Genomic DNA, 13485 nt, shown 5'->3' with positions numbered 1-13485 from the left:
TCACCGCATGGTGTTTGAGCTGTATTTCAGAACGGACCTATTCATAAAGGAAGGTTGTGTACCCTGCCTTTCATCTACTATATTGCAATTAGACTATGTATGCTTAACGTATTACTTTTATGATAAGGAGATAACTCTTCCTAAAGAACGATAATCTATGTATACCCATGGTAACGTCATTGACAAAGTTAATATTATAATGTAACGCCAGTTTCGTAAGATTGTATTTTACATGTTCCTAACCAATTTGCAGAATATATAACAACGATAGTCAACATCCACCACCAACATGACATGGAAAATAAACAAATGCTGACAAATTTTCTTTTGATCTTGATGGTGCAGGGGTTCCAACAGTCTCGTTTGAAATCAGCATTTCGCAAATTCTATGGTCGTAATAACAATCTAGTTTGTCAATACAACCTATCATTGGGTCAAATGCTGTCTGGCGTGTTTCTTGATAGTTAGGCCGTTCTTGGTACACTGAATTTGACTACGGATAACTCCGTCTACCTGATCAAGATATAATCTCACGGCGGGTGTGACCGGTCGACAGGGGATGCATACTCCTAGGCACCTGATCCCACCTCTGGTGTGTCCAGGGGTCCGTGTTTGCCCAACTCTCTATTTTTTATTGCTTATAGGAGTTATGAAATTGATCGCTGTTCGTTATCTTCACCTTTCATGATCATCCATGATACTAGATTCAGAAATTAATATTTGGTTTCTGCAATCCTCGGAGACTACAAATGATAGCGTATATTTTTCGCGTTATTATGCTTGCTCATAATGCATATAACATAACCTTCCCTTGTCATTATTCTCTCTTCTTCGTTTTTCTGCTTTCTTCAAGAAAATAAAAATCCGAACCGTACATTGGTTTATCCAATGAGTGTCCGTAATTTTAGACACTTCGTAAGCTTAGATGTTTAGTATAATGGACATGATTTAAGTTGCAAATTTTATTTCTCAATTTTAATTGTTTACGATGCTTAACTAAAGTATTCCTAATGGACAATCAAAATTTGAGCTACAAGTGAGCTACAGCACTCACAATTCTATTATGTAAACAAGGCCATGTTTTCATTTACTTATTTGAAATTATTTGAAACGACTTCCCTCGTAGTGGCCGAGTGGACTTACGCACTGGTTTTGACAATCTTGCTAGGCGGTGGGTGCCGTACGTCGCTGGTTCGACCCCGGGCTGGGGCGAAAATTGTCAGTACCTAGTTGTGATTATTTAGTGCTTTATATATATATAGCTTTATATATATACAAAGCACTAAAATGACCAACGACACGAACAACGAGATTGCTTTATATATATATATATATATATATATATATAGCGTAATATTTTTTCAAATATCCTGAATCTTTTACCAGAAAACAATTGCGGTCAAACTAGGTGGTAGCGAACCTTCAGGAACAGCCCAAAAAATGTTCATTATAACCATACTTCGTCATATCCAATGAAATTTTTATCATTTTCTCTTATAGGGATATAATTGTCACTTCGCAATAAGCGTGAATTCGTTATAAACGTGATCTTATAAGCCTGTTTTACTGTACAACCCTGGGTGCAAGACATCAGAAACAAAAGTAATATTAAACAATGAGAATTTGGCACGGTACAGAACTTAGATAAAATCCGTTGGTTGAATTTAGAGGGTGGTATAAAAAAAATTCTGCATTCACTGTTCGGTCACGTGTATGAATGGAGCTCTCTGAAAAAAATTGGGATTGACTATAGAGCAATAGATTAATCCGTAATAAAGATGTTTTTTTTAAAACTTCGATTAATAGCACATGCAGCTTTTTCTGCGCACGCTTCGCGTCTTTGGTTTCTGTATCCCAGAACGATAATACGTAATGAATATTGTAAAGCTAAAGTCTACCTAATGAAATATATTACACTCAAAATTTATGCTACTGCCCGTTTCAAATAATTCAGTCAATTTTCTCTAATACAAGTGTGATTAATTATCTCCTTTTTTTCTCTCAACCACAGCGCCATATACTCCTTACGCATTTAAAAATTAATATCCACAATACCACCGCAGGTACAGTTTATGATTTTGTTTAAACATTAGCGTGTCACCACTAATCAATTCTCACCTTCAATTATCAGTAGTAGTACGCAAACGGAAGTACATTTACATTCAATCGTGATTGTTCTTTACCCGGTAAATATTGTGTTAACATTATGAAGGTCTACATCTACATGTAAGGGGGTGGGGGCTCGTGACATGTGGGAACAGCTCGTGGTGATGAGATAAAATTTAATCTTATAACATGCTACTCAATTAATTTGGATTTTCATCAGTAAAAGACAAATGCTTTATACACTGTGTGTCCTTGATAGCAGCATTGCAACCAGAAAATTTAATTTCAAAACTACAATACAAGAGCATCCTTTCAGACATTTATTCATTCGTATTGCACTTCAATTTTAGAGTCTTTCATTACTTCCTTGAACTTTGCATCAAATTGTTCATTGATAGCCACTGTAAAATGGTTCTTCCAATCACCGATCTCTCCTGTAACAAAGACCAAATAAATCTCTCATCTAAAATCATATGTGGGTTTACTAAACATAGACATTAATGGCAAACCATATCAAAAACGGGATGACTTCAGCTTTTTCATCGTCAACTTTCCATATTTATGTAGCAATATTCCATTATCGCCTGCATATGGTGTTCATGTCTCAAGTGATTCGATGCGCTAGAACCATGTTCTACATATGATACATTTTAAAACCCAAACAGGCTACTTACAAATAAATTAGTATTGCATGTACAGATTACAACAGTCTCATTTAAAGTCAGCGTATTGAAAACTCTACAGTCGTTATAATTATCTCATTTGCAAACACAATCTGACATCAAGTCGAATGAACCGCCGCGGTGGTTTAGAGGTAGAGCGTTCTCCCTGCATGCGAAAGGTCGGGGTTCGAATCCCGGCCGCGACAGAACTAAGTCGTTAAAACAGGTAGTGACAGTTCTATCACCAAACGCTCGGCATCAGGTGTGAATGTCACGGGTCCTCGGGGATGACCTTAAAAACGGATGTCCCGTGTCGCAGTGAGAGCCCTTCATCGATATTGGTGACGTCTCCATATGAGTGAAAGATTCTCTAGAGGAACGTTAAACAAGATACAATCAATCAATCAAGTCGAATACTGCCTGACCTGACGTGTTTTATACCAATCGTTAGTATGTTCTTTACATCCTGAGTTTGACTACGGATGACACCACTTACTTGCTCGCAGTTGTGACCAGTAAATAGAGGGGTGTCTGATCCCACCTCTGGTCTTTTTATAGGTTTCAGGTTTGCCCTGTCATCAATTTGTATTATTTATAGGATTTATGAGATTGATCATTGTTTGTTATGTTCAACCTTTTCATTAATTTATGAGATACAGAAAATGTTAATTACCATTTATTTAAGAAATAAGGTATCATTTCACAATATTTATCGGGATATAAATACGGGTTGGTCACGTGATCAAATTCCATATGGAAAATTTGATCATGTACCAACCCGTATTTATATCCTGATAAAATATTTTAAAATCATACCTTATTATTTATATTTACATTTTTGGTCGGTAACATTGCTGAATTGTGTTAACAACACGTTTCCATACATTTCAAATTGTTGACGTCCACAACGAAGCGTCATTTTGTAATGCTTGTAGGAGTTATGAGATTGATCACTGTTCGTTATCTTCACCTTGCATGTTCAAAATGACGACAACACAAAACAAAGTTCCATAAAATGAAGAACTGTTTTAATTTTTAAGACGCTAGAAAGCAAGTATATCAACATATACTTATACATTAACTCGGGAGTATATAATGGAAAACTCTTCCATACATGTATGTGTGGGGGGAATTATGATTTAAACGGGGGTGCGCAATGTTACACTTACAGTTGTGATGCGCTTTCACTTTTGAAAAGTGAAGACGTTGAAGACCGACTTTGAAAGATATTCTGTGGATATTACGGAGTTAACAGAAGACTGAGATGGAGGAACATGAAGAACAGGGCGGCAGTCGTCAGATGTAGGCAAATCATTTGTAGACAGGTCAGAGGACGCAGCTCAGATTAATCTCCGGAAAGAACTGAACATCGCAGAGAATGTGGAACTGCACGAAGGTAAGAGACGGTTTGGATTTGGATATGTATTTGTTGACAAACATGAGCTCATTGAACTCTTCTTTTGACTCGATAAATTTCTGTAATAGGTTTTTAACGACGCCTCGCTTCGATGTCCCGACATAAACTTGGAAACCGACATCAATCACCTATGGCTGCTGTGGCACGGAAGCAGTGTGGTGTGTAGGTCTTAATGCACTTTGAAGACTTACCGGCCACACATCCTGTGAATGATCTTTTTGCTAAAGCCTAATGTCATCGTCTAGCAGTAGGTACAATTCCGCATCACCGATGACCAGGGTGAAGTTGTAGCAGACGAAAATTTAGACATACAATAGTAAATATTGTTTACAGAAATGCTTTTATCAAATATGGATGAAAGTCCACGGCTTGGAATACAAATAAAACCGTAAATACATTTTGTGATGTTGATTTCATCTATTGATAGATTTCTGTAGTAAGTGAGAGCGATTGCTAGATGTGTATTGCCTTAGTAAAACTAGTACCTGTTACCTACTTTTAACAAATATTCATACGCACAGCCGTCTGTTGACCCCGTAGTGGATTTATGCAGGGATAAATACGTATTGCTCGTAATAGTGTTATGTAGGAGAAAACAGTTGCAAATGTAAATATGACTATATAATATGCTTTTTTCAAGTTTTCTTTACACCTATATCAACATGATTCTACTAACGATGAACGCATCATATATTATTACTCATTTCTTACCTTTTCGATACATTTTGAGCATGATTTCTTTGTACTTTGGACTTCGCCGTGTTATTCGTGAGTGATCTTTGACCGTACCATTGGCTTCTTTCAGTCTCCTAAAGCTACATTTATCAGCTATTTCAGCTATAATTTCATCGTTCACATCAACGTCCAAATATTTGGAAAGTCGTTTGATTTCTTGTATTGGATTCTAGATTTTAAACAAATTCTTTATATACTTTTGAATAAATGAATTTAAAGCTATTCACTTAATTTACATAAGCCTGGTCCCTTTATGAATTAAAACACAATAAATATATAGTTAAACAATTTACGATAATCATTTGCTTCAATGCAATGTATTTAATGACCAGGATAGATTACACTGAGAAAAATGAATACCTTTTTCAAACTCTCATACTGCACTGTAAATATAGCATTGCTTGTTTCGTTTATTTTCGCTTGTTCAAATTCCGTTTCATACGCAAACCATCCTCCCATTGGTTGAACTGAAAGAAAAAAGTTTAATACGCCTTATCGTACAAAATAGCTTAGTGGATTTAGACTGGTTTTATTATTGTTGGTCACATGTTAATATGATTTTGATTTGGTATAATTGAATTACTTATTGAGTGGGATGCGGAGTAGGGGACATTAGGGATTTCAGACTGCCACAACATCTCATAAAAATCATTTTTTCTAGATCAAAACTGTGATTATTGATATGGGCCATTCTGATCCACACACTAAGGAAATATCAACATTAGATAGACTGCAGCTGAAATTTCACCATGATATTTAGTTTACTCTGATTATTGTAAAACATTTCAACTTTGTACCTTGTCTTCCACGGTAATCACATAGATATGTTACATGAGCAATATGCATTGATATCAGCTGACAAACCTTATAACAACATTGTCTTTGTATGGCTCATTATTACTACTGTATGCAAGGTGAAGATAACGAACAACGACCAATCTCATAACTCCTATAAGCAATACAAAATAGATAGTTGGGAAAACACGGACCCCTGGACACACCAGAGGTGGGATCAGGTGCCTAGGAGGAGTAAGCATCCCCTGTTGACCGGTCACACCCGCCGTGAGCCCTATATCCTGATCAGGTAAACGGAGTTATCCGCAGTCAAAATTAGTGTGCCAAGAACGGCTTAGCAATCGGTATGAAACACGTCAGACAGCATTTGACCCAATGCGAGGGTGTATTGACGAACTAGATCGTTATGAAGAACATAGAATATGCGAAATGCTGCCTTCAATCGAGACTGTTGAAACCCCTGTACCATCAACTCGTATTTCAAACGATCTTGGCATTAATTCCACATTTGGTAATCCACCTTACACTTCAAGTTCCCTTTCAAGAGATGGAATTGTTCAGTTTTAAATACAGTTAATATACCAGTCAACGGGGCGGATAAATATGAGTTACCCGACCCATAATGGATTTAAAAACTTCATAAAAACCCTTACAGAGATATATTACTGTATCCAGTTAATGCTTTACCAAGCCCATATCGTTGCTCCTTACGACAATATTAATTGCTTTGAAGGAGACAGTTCAGGCACATGTACCACAACATATGTAAGAAGTGATGAAAATCAAATGTGGATGATAAAAAAATCTTAAAAATGTGTACTAAATCGAAAATCACAAATTTTCCCTAATCTACAGCATTAAAACGTATGAGTTATTAACATTTTACAGTACCTTTCTTCACAATGAATGAAAGAATGTTTGAAATCTTATACAGCCGTTTCTTCAATAAAAATGGAACACACAAATATTCATATCATGTGATCAGTAATTTGTAGAAGAAAAATTACTTCCAACAGTCTGTAGCAATTCCCATGGGCAGGAATTTTGCGTCTTTATCAGCCAATCTGTTTTATATACCTATAAGGCAGAATTTGTTCAAAATCTTCTACATGTGAAGAAAATATATTTTGCTGTGGCTAAACATATAGATATATCAACGATGTTTTATCTAGTAACAATGTTCATTGTCATTCATATGTTGATTTGATATATTCCACTGAACCCGAAATAAAAGACTCCGTAGAGTCTTCCATATCTGCTTTATTTTTGGAGATTCAATTAACTTTATGACATACGGTATGACTTCAGTTTCTCCATCGTAAACTTTCCATATATATGTAGTAATATTCCATTATCGTACATGGTGTTTATGTCTCAACTGATTCGATACGTGAGAGCATGTTCTGTATATGATCTATTTTTAAATCAAAGCAGTCCAATGACAAATAATTTGATGTTACAGGGCTTTCAACAGTCTCGTTTGAAGTCAGCATTTTGCAAATTCTATGTTTGTTATAATGATGGCATTTGCAAGTACAAACTTTCAGTAGGTCAAATGCTGTTAGACCATTCTTTATCTCTGGTGTGTCCAGGGGTCCGTGTTTGCCCAACTATCTATTTTGTATTGCTTGTAGGAGTTATGAGATTGATCACTGTTCGTTATCTTCACCTTGCATACTGAGTTTGACGATTACTTCGTTTACCTGCTCTCGAGATAGGATTCATGGCGGGTATGATCGGTCAACAAGAGATGCTTATTCCTCTTAGATACCCGATCCCATCTTTGATGTTTTCAGGGGTCCGTGTTTCCCTACTCTCAATTTGTATTCGTTATGGGATTTACGAGATTGATCACTGTTCGTTATATTCACTTTTCATGTCACGGTAGCTCAGTAGTAGAGCGTTTGCTTTGTAACCAGGAGATTGTAAGTTCGAGTCTCATTCGTGCCATCTCCACGTCAAACCCAAGACGTTAAAATAGATAGCGATTGCTCCTCCGCCAAACGCTCGGCATTTAGAAGTAAGAATCACGGGTCTTTTGGATATGACCTTAAAAACGGAGTCCTTTGTCGCGGCAGGCGTTCTACGATAACGAACCCTCAATGCTACGGCCCTGAGCGCTAATCATAGGTCTAAATTTGTGGTACATCGCCTACAGATGGTGACGTCTCAATAGTCAACATGAGTGAACATTTTTCGACGAGACGTAAAAACAATCAATCAATTATATGGAACAGTTTTAAAATGAACTGCGATAGATGATGGAGACGTATATTTCATACCCTGTTACTTGTCAAAATGTTAACCGAGTTTATGGTTATTTAAATGTAGAATGCGTAATGAATCTTGTTATGCATCATATTGATCAAATTCACATCGCTGTTGTAAGTAGATGATATAGTGGTGACGTCTCCATATGAGTGAAATATTCTCGAAAGGGACGTTAAACAATATTTAATCAATCAATCAATATAATACATGATGAATCAGTGTTCAACAAGTCAAGATGGTGTCACTACAAAGAATGCATGATCCACATCTGCTTCGTAATTACATATTTCATTGAAAATGAATATCAACGGCAAACTAACACAATCGGGGTAACTTCAACTTCTCAATCGTCAACTTCCCATATTTATATAGCAATATTCCAATATCACCTCCATACGGTGTTTTTATCTCTTAACTGATTCGATGCGCAAGAACTTGTTCTATGTATGATCAGTTTTTAAATGGAGACAGGCTACTGACAGACAAGATCGATATTACAGGTGTTTTAACAGTCTCATTTAAAGTGAGCAGTTTGCACATTTTATGGTCGTTAATAATACTCTAGTTTGCCAATACAACCTATCATTGGGTCAAATCCTGTCTGACGTGTTTCATACCGATTATTAGACCGTTCTTGGCACACTCATTCTGACCCATTCATTCGTTTACCTAATCAAGATATAATGCTCGACAGTGGATGTTTACTCCTCCTGGGCACCTAATCCCACTTCTGTTATATCCAGGGGTTCGTGTTTGCCCAACTCTTTAGTTTGTATTCCTGAAAGGAATTATGAGATTGATCACTGTTCGTTATCTTCACCTTTTATGATGGTGAGTTTGATATAAAAATACCTGGACATTTTTATATTCAAACATTTTAAAGGGACTGGTTCACGTTTTTCGAAAGAAATATTTTTCATTTGTGATGTTAAAACTTAAAAATATAGCTCATTTAATGTTGACAACCAAAATTTGGACCTTCTGAATATAAGGATAAGAGCAATATTTCAGCTTTGATTCTGTGTTATGTAAACAAATACTCGAGTCTTTTTATGTAAACAAACAAACCAGTGAAACATTAATTTTGTAATTCAAAGGATCTTCATTTTGTACAATTACAAATTTTAACTTTTAAATGACACATTTTACCTAAATCATACTTGAGATGTGATATATATATAATAAACTTGGATCAGTATCCATTTATTTTGAAAACTCGTAAACAATAACACACTTCAATCTTTGTTTTCAAAACAAGTAATAAACTCTCTATAATGAGCTTCCGTCATGATGAATAACCTTAATTTTTTGTGAAACCTTCTAAAACAAATTAGACTATAAATTTTGATTATTTAAAGTGAAATACAAAATTTGGAGGAAAATCGTGAATCAGTCCCTTTAAGCAATAAAATTCCTTAGACCACTTGTACATTAGGAATCATTTTACATCTTCGTTATCAATTTCTAACATTAACTTTCAAATCGATTACATGTATTTAAAAAAGTTTCATCATCACAACTATAGTCCAATTTTGGCTTTCAAATAAACTGTATGGGAATTATGTTTTATTTCTATACGGTACACTGAATACACCAATAGTTGGATTGTTTGATTTGTTACTGATTCGATCCGCAAGAGCTTGTTCTGCGTGTGATCAGTTTTTAAATCGAAGAAGGATACCTACAAACAAGATGATGTTACCGGTATTTCAACAGTCTCGTTTAAAGTCAGCATTTCGAAAATTCTATGATCGTTATAACAATCTAGTTTGCCAATACAGACTGTCATTGGGTCAAATGATATCAGACATGTTTTATACCAATTGTTAAACTGATCGTTACACACTGCTTTTGACTACGGTTGGTTGTATATTGTTTAACGTCCCTCTCGATTCACTCATATGGAGACGTCGCCGTTCCCGGTGAAGGGCTGCACAATTTAGGTCTATCATCGGCGCTTACGGTCTTTAAGCAGGGAGGGATCTTTATTGTGCTACATGTGCCACAAAAAATTCTAGAATAAAGCAAGAATGGCTTATTGTTAGATTGTAACGTAACCTTCCTCCAAAATGTGTATGACCCGGATGCTAAAACCCTAACAAACGGACAGACGAAAGAACATGAAATCCCATAGCATAAAAGTCGGACGTATAAAAAATAATTATATTTTTGTGGAAAAGAAGATTTGGCATATACATTGTACGTGTAGAAGTTTTTTCGGTAAATGGACATGCATCTTAAGATGTTTGTGTATATCAACGATACAGATAAGAAAACAGACGTGCACATAACGGACTAATTTTGGAAAGAACTTATGAAATTTGAATTTACCTGATCCCATGTAAATATTTTCATAAAATGATTTGAAGTCTGAAATGTCACCAAACTCTTTAGTATTGAATACATGGTGGTAAAACGAAACAGCGACATCTTTGGGGTTTCTCACAACATGGACAATTTTTCCACCACTTTCTATGTGCTGCGTTGGGAGCCACCTATAGGGAAGATGTGTATTAAGTGGCCTTGGAGAGGGAATGTTGTCCAGTATGCTTAAGTCTGGTATGGCTTCCAAAAACAAAAATTCTTTGACTTCCTTCGAATATTCGGCTTTGTTTTTCAGTAGCATGCAGATAATTTCCCAAACCCAGTGTGTACCTGTAAAAATAGAGAAAACAGTAAGGTAGATTGATTGATTGATTAATGTTTTACGCCGTTTTGGCGCTATTTCAGCCATTTTACGGCGGAATTAAGGTAGAAGACATACGTGCATGAACTTTTAATGATATACAACCGGTCATAGCGTTAAATGCTCTCAGACGTGTTTCATACCTATTGTTAGGCCGTTCTTTATACACTGGTTTTGACTACCGATTACGATGTTCACTTGATCAAGATATAGGGCTCACGGCGGGTTTGACCGGTTGACAGGGGATGCTTACTCCACCTAGACACCTGATCCTATTTCTGGTATATCCAGGGAGTCCGTGCGTAACTCTCACTTTTATATTCCTTATAGGAGTTATGACATTGATCACTGTTCGTTGTCTTCACTTTTCGTGCTACGACTAAACATTAACTGTTTGAAGCAATTGTAGAACGCTCACTAAAATAACAGAAATCCCGCAACTACCTCGCACTCGTGACTCGTAAATGAAGTTGGAAATCCTAGTATAAACGTTTAATACATGAATAAATAATATGGATATTTCAAATTGGCTGAGATGGAACATTATGTGCACCTTCACCTGACTTCGATGCAAATATAACACTTGATTTTTCAAGCATCGGACGAAAAATGAACTAAAAATTTCAAAATTGGATGATCAGATCAGGAAGTATTGTGTGCTTTGATGGTAGTCATATTAACATCAGCATGTTGGTGACAAATGCTTAAATTGCTTATGTCCATGACGACAAGATACAGGAAAGGCTGTTTATATCATTAGTAAAATGTGTGAATAAAATCTTTGTCATACCATTTATTAGTATAATTGGTCCTGCAATGAAAACTAACGTCTCTGCATTTTCGACTAGATTTCTATTCCAGCTGAATGTAGCCATATCAAGCCCTGTATATAAAATATAACCAATCAGGTATCAAGTTGTAAACTCTAATAGACAGTTTCAGTGTCTCCTTGGCCGAGTGGTTAGAACATCGCCTTCAAAATCACACGGCCTCTCAACTCTGGTCGGCGTGGGTTTGAATCCCGCTCGCGCCGGTAAGTGAGAAAGTTTCCCAGTTTACTTTCGGAAGGTCGGTGGTCTCTTCCCAGGTACATTGTATCTGGGTTCTCTCTGAAAAATTGTTGAGTGTGGCGAAAAACAGCAAAACAAACAATATACTAGTTATTCATATGAAACAAACGTGCGTCTCTGACCACTATGTTTTGCAATATATTTCAATATAAGGATTGCTGACCAGGTATCGTTTCGTGGTCTCCAGTAGTCAGTTTTAATGTTTTGAATTATCTAATCACAAACACAATTATCGATATTTTCTCCTCTCCAGGCTCGGTGAATATTGCATTTGTCATGTAACTTAACATTATATTAACCTACATGTATGATCTGCACTGTCATGGTGAAAGGCAATATCTTGTGTGTGAAAGGTGAAAGGTGCTTGGCACCTAAAGGTAAAGTTATATCAAACATTAAAGCATCGTCCTTCGTAAAATTTGTACCCACAATATAGCTCTCACACACGTTGTGAAATTTGTCAAAGTATTAATGCTTCCAGTATAACCATTGCCATCACTCTGTTGGCTTTCTTGGTTGCTTATATTGAATGAGTGAAATCACATACAAGAATCAGTTGAACTTTCTGATTTTTTTTTTATCTTTCGCATCATCTTACATATCCACAGTTTCTTTATGGTGAGTATACACTAGCAATTATTAGGTCATGCTGGTAATACTTGGTTAAATCGTCAGCAAAATAGGAACCGCATGTTGCATATAACTATCACTTTGAAATATTCCCTAGCAAAACATCTTAACATTATCAAAAATTTAAATTATGCTATTTTCATTTTTGCAGTTGTATAATCTGATAAGCCACATCTTGCTACTTAGAAATTCAATTTAACCAAGGTGGTATATTTCCTGCATTATTTTACTCGCATAATAGATACCAGAACTACCTTTCGTATGTCTACATACCTGACTTTGGATAGGTAACCAGTATGATATCATCTTTTCTGCATGCAAGATTCCGTATTTCTTCAAACCTTTTCTTGACATCTTCACGTAACGGAGTAAAGGGTGGTAACATCATTCCATCGAACTCAATGATAGGTGGTGGTGTTGATTTCCCATCTCCATTTTCCTCCATGGTGTTATCGTCGTGTAATAGGCGATAGTGACGATGATTTTCTCAATCAAATGTTTAAAGTCCATCGTTCTACTTCTTGACACGGTAAATAACTGTTTTATCTTGTTCCATATTACTTTTCAAAATAATATGAATAAAACTGTTATCAAATGAGATTACCATCGCAGATTACAATAACCCTTACATGGCCATTAAACTGTGAGAAGGTATATTGCAATAAAAATATAACTCGACTTCGTTTACGATGTCCCAAACTGATTCCGCGACAGTCACTGATTCCGGAAATCATATTTCCGTCAGGGTTTTGCTACTGGATCATCATTAGAGTTCCGAACCCGATCTATTTTGTATTACGCAAGCATCACTTGCACCCCTGTCAACTCCTTTTCCCAACATCCTTGTACAACTTGACAAGTGACTTCAACCAATCTGATTAAAACCAGATCTTTGATCTGCTCCAAAATTCTGATGTCGCTAATACAAAGATCAGAAGACATCTGTATAGGGTCACGTCAGCATGCACTTTGGTGACCTAAGGTCAAATCATTTTACAAGGGCCAATCAAGCCTATTCTTACATGTTGAATTCAGCATTTACGGTTCCTTCGGACGTCATCCGGAATACTTCGGGATTTACCATCACTTATTCGCAATGTCTTAAGTATGTGA

At 36.2% G+C, this 13485-nt stretch overlaps 1 protein-coding gene and 1 long non-coding RNA gene across 3 annotated transcripts in view; both read right to left on the bottom strand.

Moving 5' to 3' along the window:
* Positions 1 to 13485, bottom strand: part of LOC130046888 (uncharacterized) — a 146618-nt gene that overhangs the window by 55214 nt on the left and 77919 nt on the right. The window lies entirely within an intron of this gene.
* Positions 2347 to 13094, bottom strand: LOC125648004 (sulfotransferase 1E1-like). 2 transcript variants are annotated; one of them, XM_048874889.2, is made up of 6 exons: positions 12646 to 13094; positions 11463 to 11555; positions 10318 to 10641; positions 5281 to 5387; positions 4897 to 5089; positions 2347 to 2540 (listed from the first exon to the last, which is right to left on the bottom strand). In XM_048874889.2, the coding sequence occupies exons 1-6, from the start codon at positions 12815 to 12817 to the stop codon at positions 2431 to 2433; spliced, it is 999 nt and encodes a 332-aa protein (XP_048730846.2). In that variant the 5' UTR covers positions 12818 to 13094; the 3' UTR covers positions 2347 to 2430. The 2 variants fall into 2 exon arrangements, with proteins under 2 accessions (XP_048730846.2, XP_048730848.2); XM_048874891.2 differs by lacking the exon at positions 11463 to 11555 and having other exon boundaries at positions 12646 to 13092.

The sequence above is a fragment of the Ostrea edulis genome, chromosome 6 (assembly GCF_947568905.1).
Source record: "Ostrea edulis chromosome 6, xbOstEdul1.1, whole genome shotgun sequence".
In the NCBI taxonomy this organism is placed as follows: Eukaryota; Metazoa; Mollusca; class Bivalvia; order Ostreida; family Ostreidae; genus Ostrea; species Ostrea edulis.
The sequence above is the reverse complement of the archived record's forward strand: the minus strand, read 5'-3'. Positions and strand labels throughout refer to the sequence as shown.

Bases quoted from the DNA above. Each gene is read 5' to 3' on its own strand.
- LOC125648004 (XM_048874889.2), bottom strand. From the start codon at position 12,817: ATGGAGGAAAATGGAGATGGGAAATCAACACCACCACCTATCATTGAG. The intron at 11,556-12,645 runs GTATGTAGACAT...TTTTATATACAG, and splicing joins GGTTACCTATCCAAAGTCAG to GGCTTGATATGGCTACATTC. The intron at 10,642-11,462 runs GTATGACAAAGA...CTATTTTTACAG, and splicing joins ACCAATTATACTAATAAATG to GTACACACTGGGTTTGGGAA.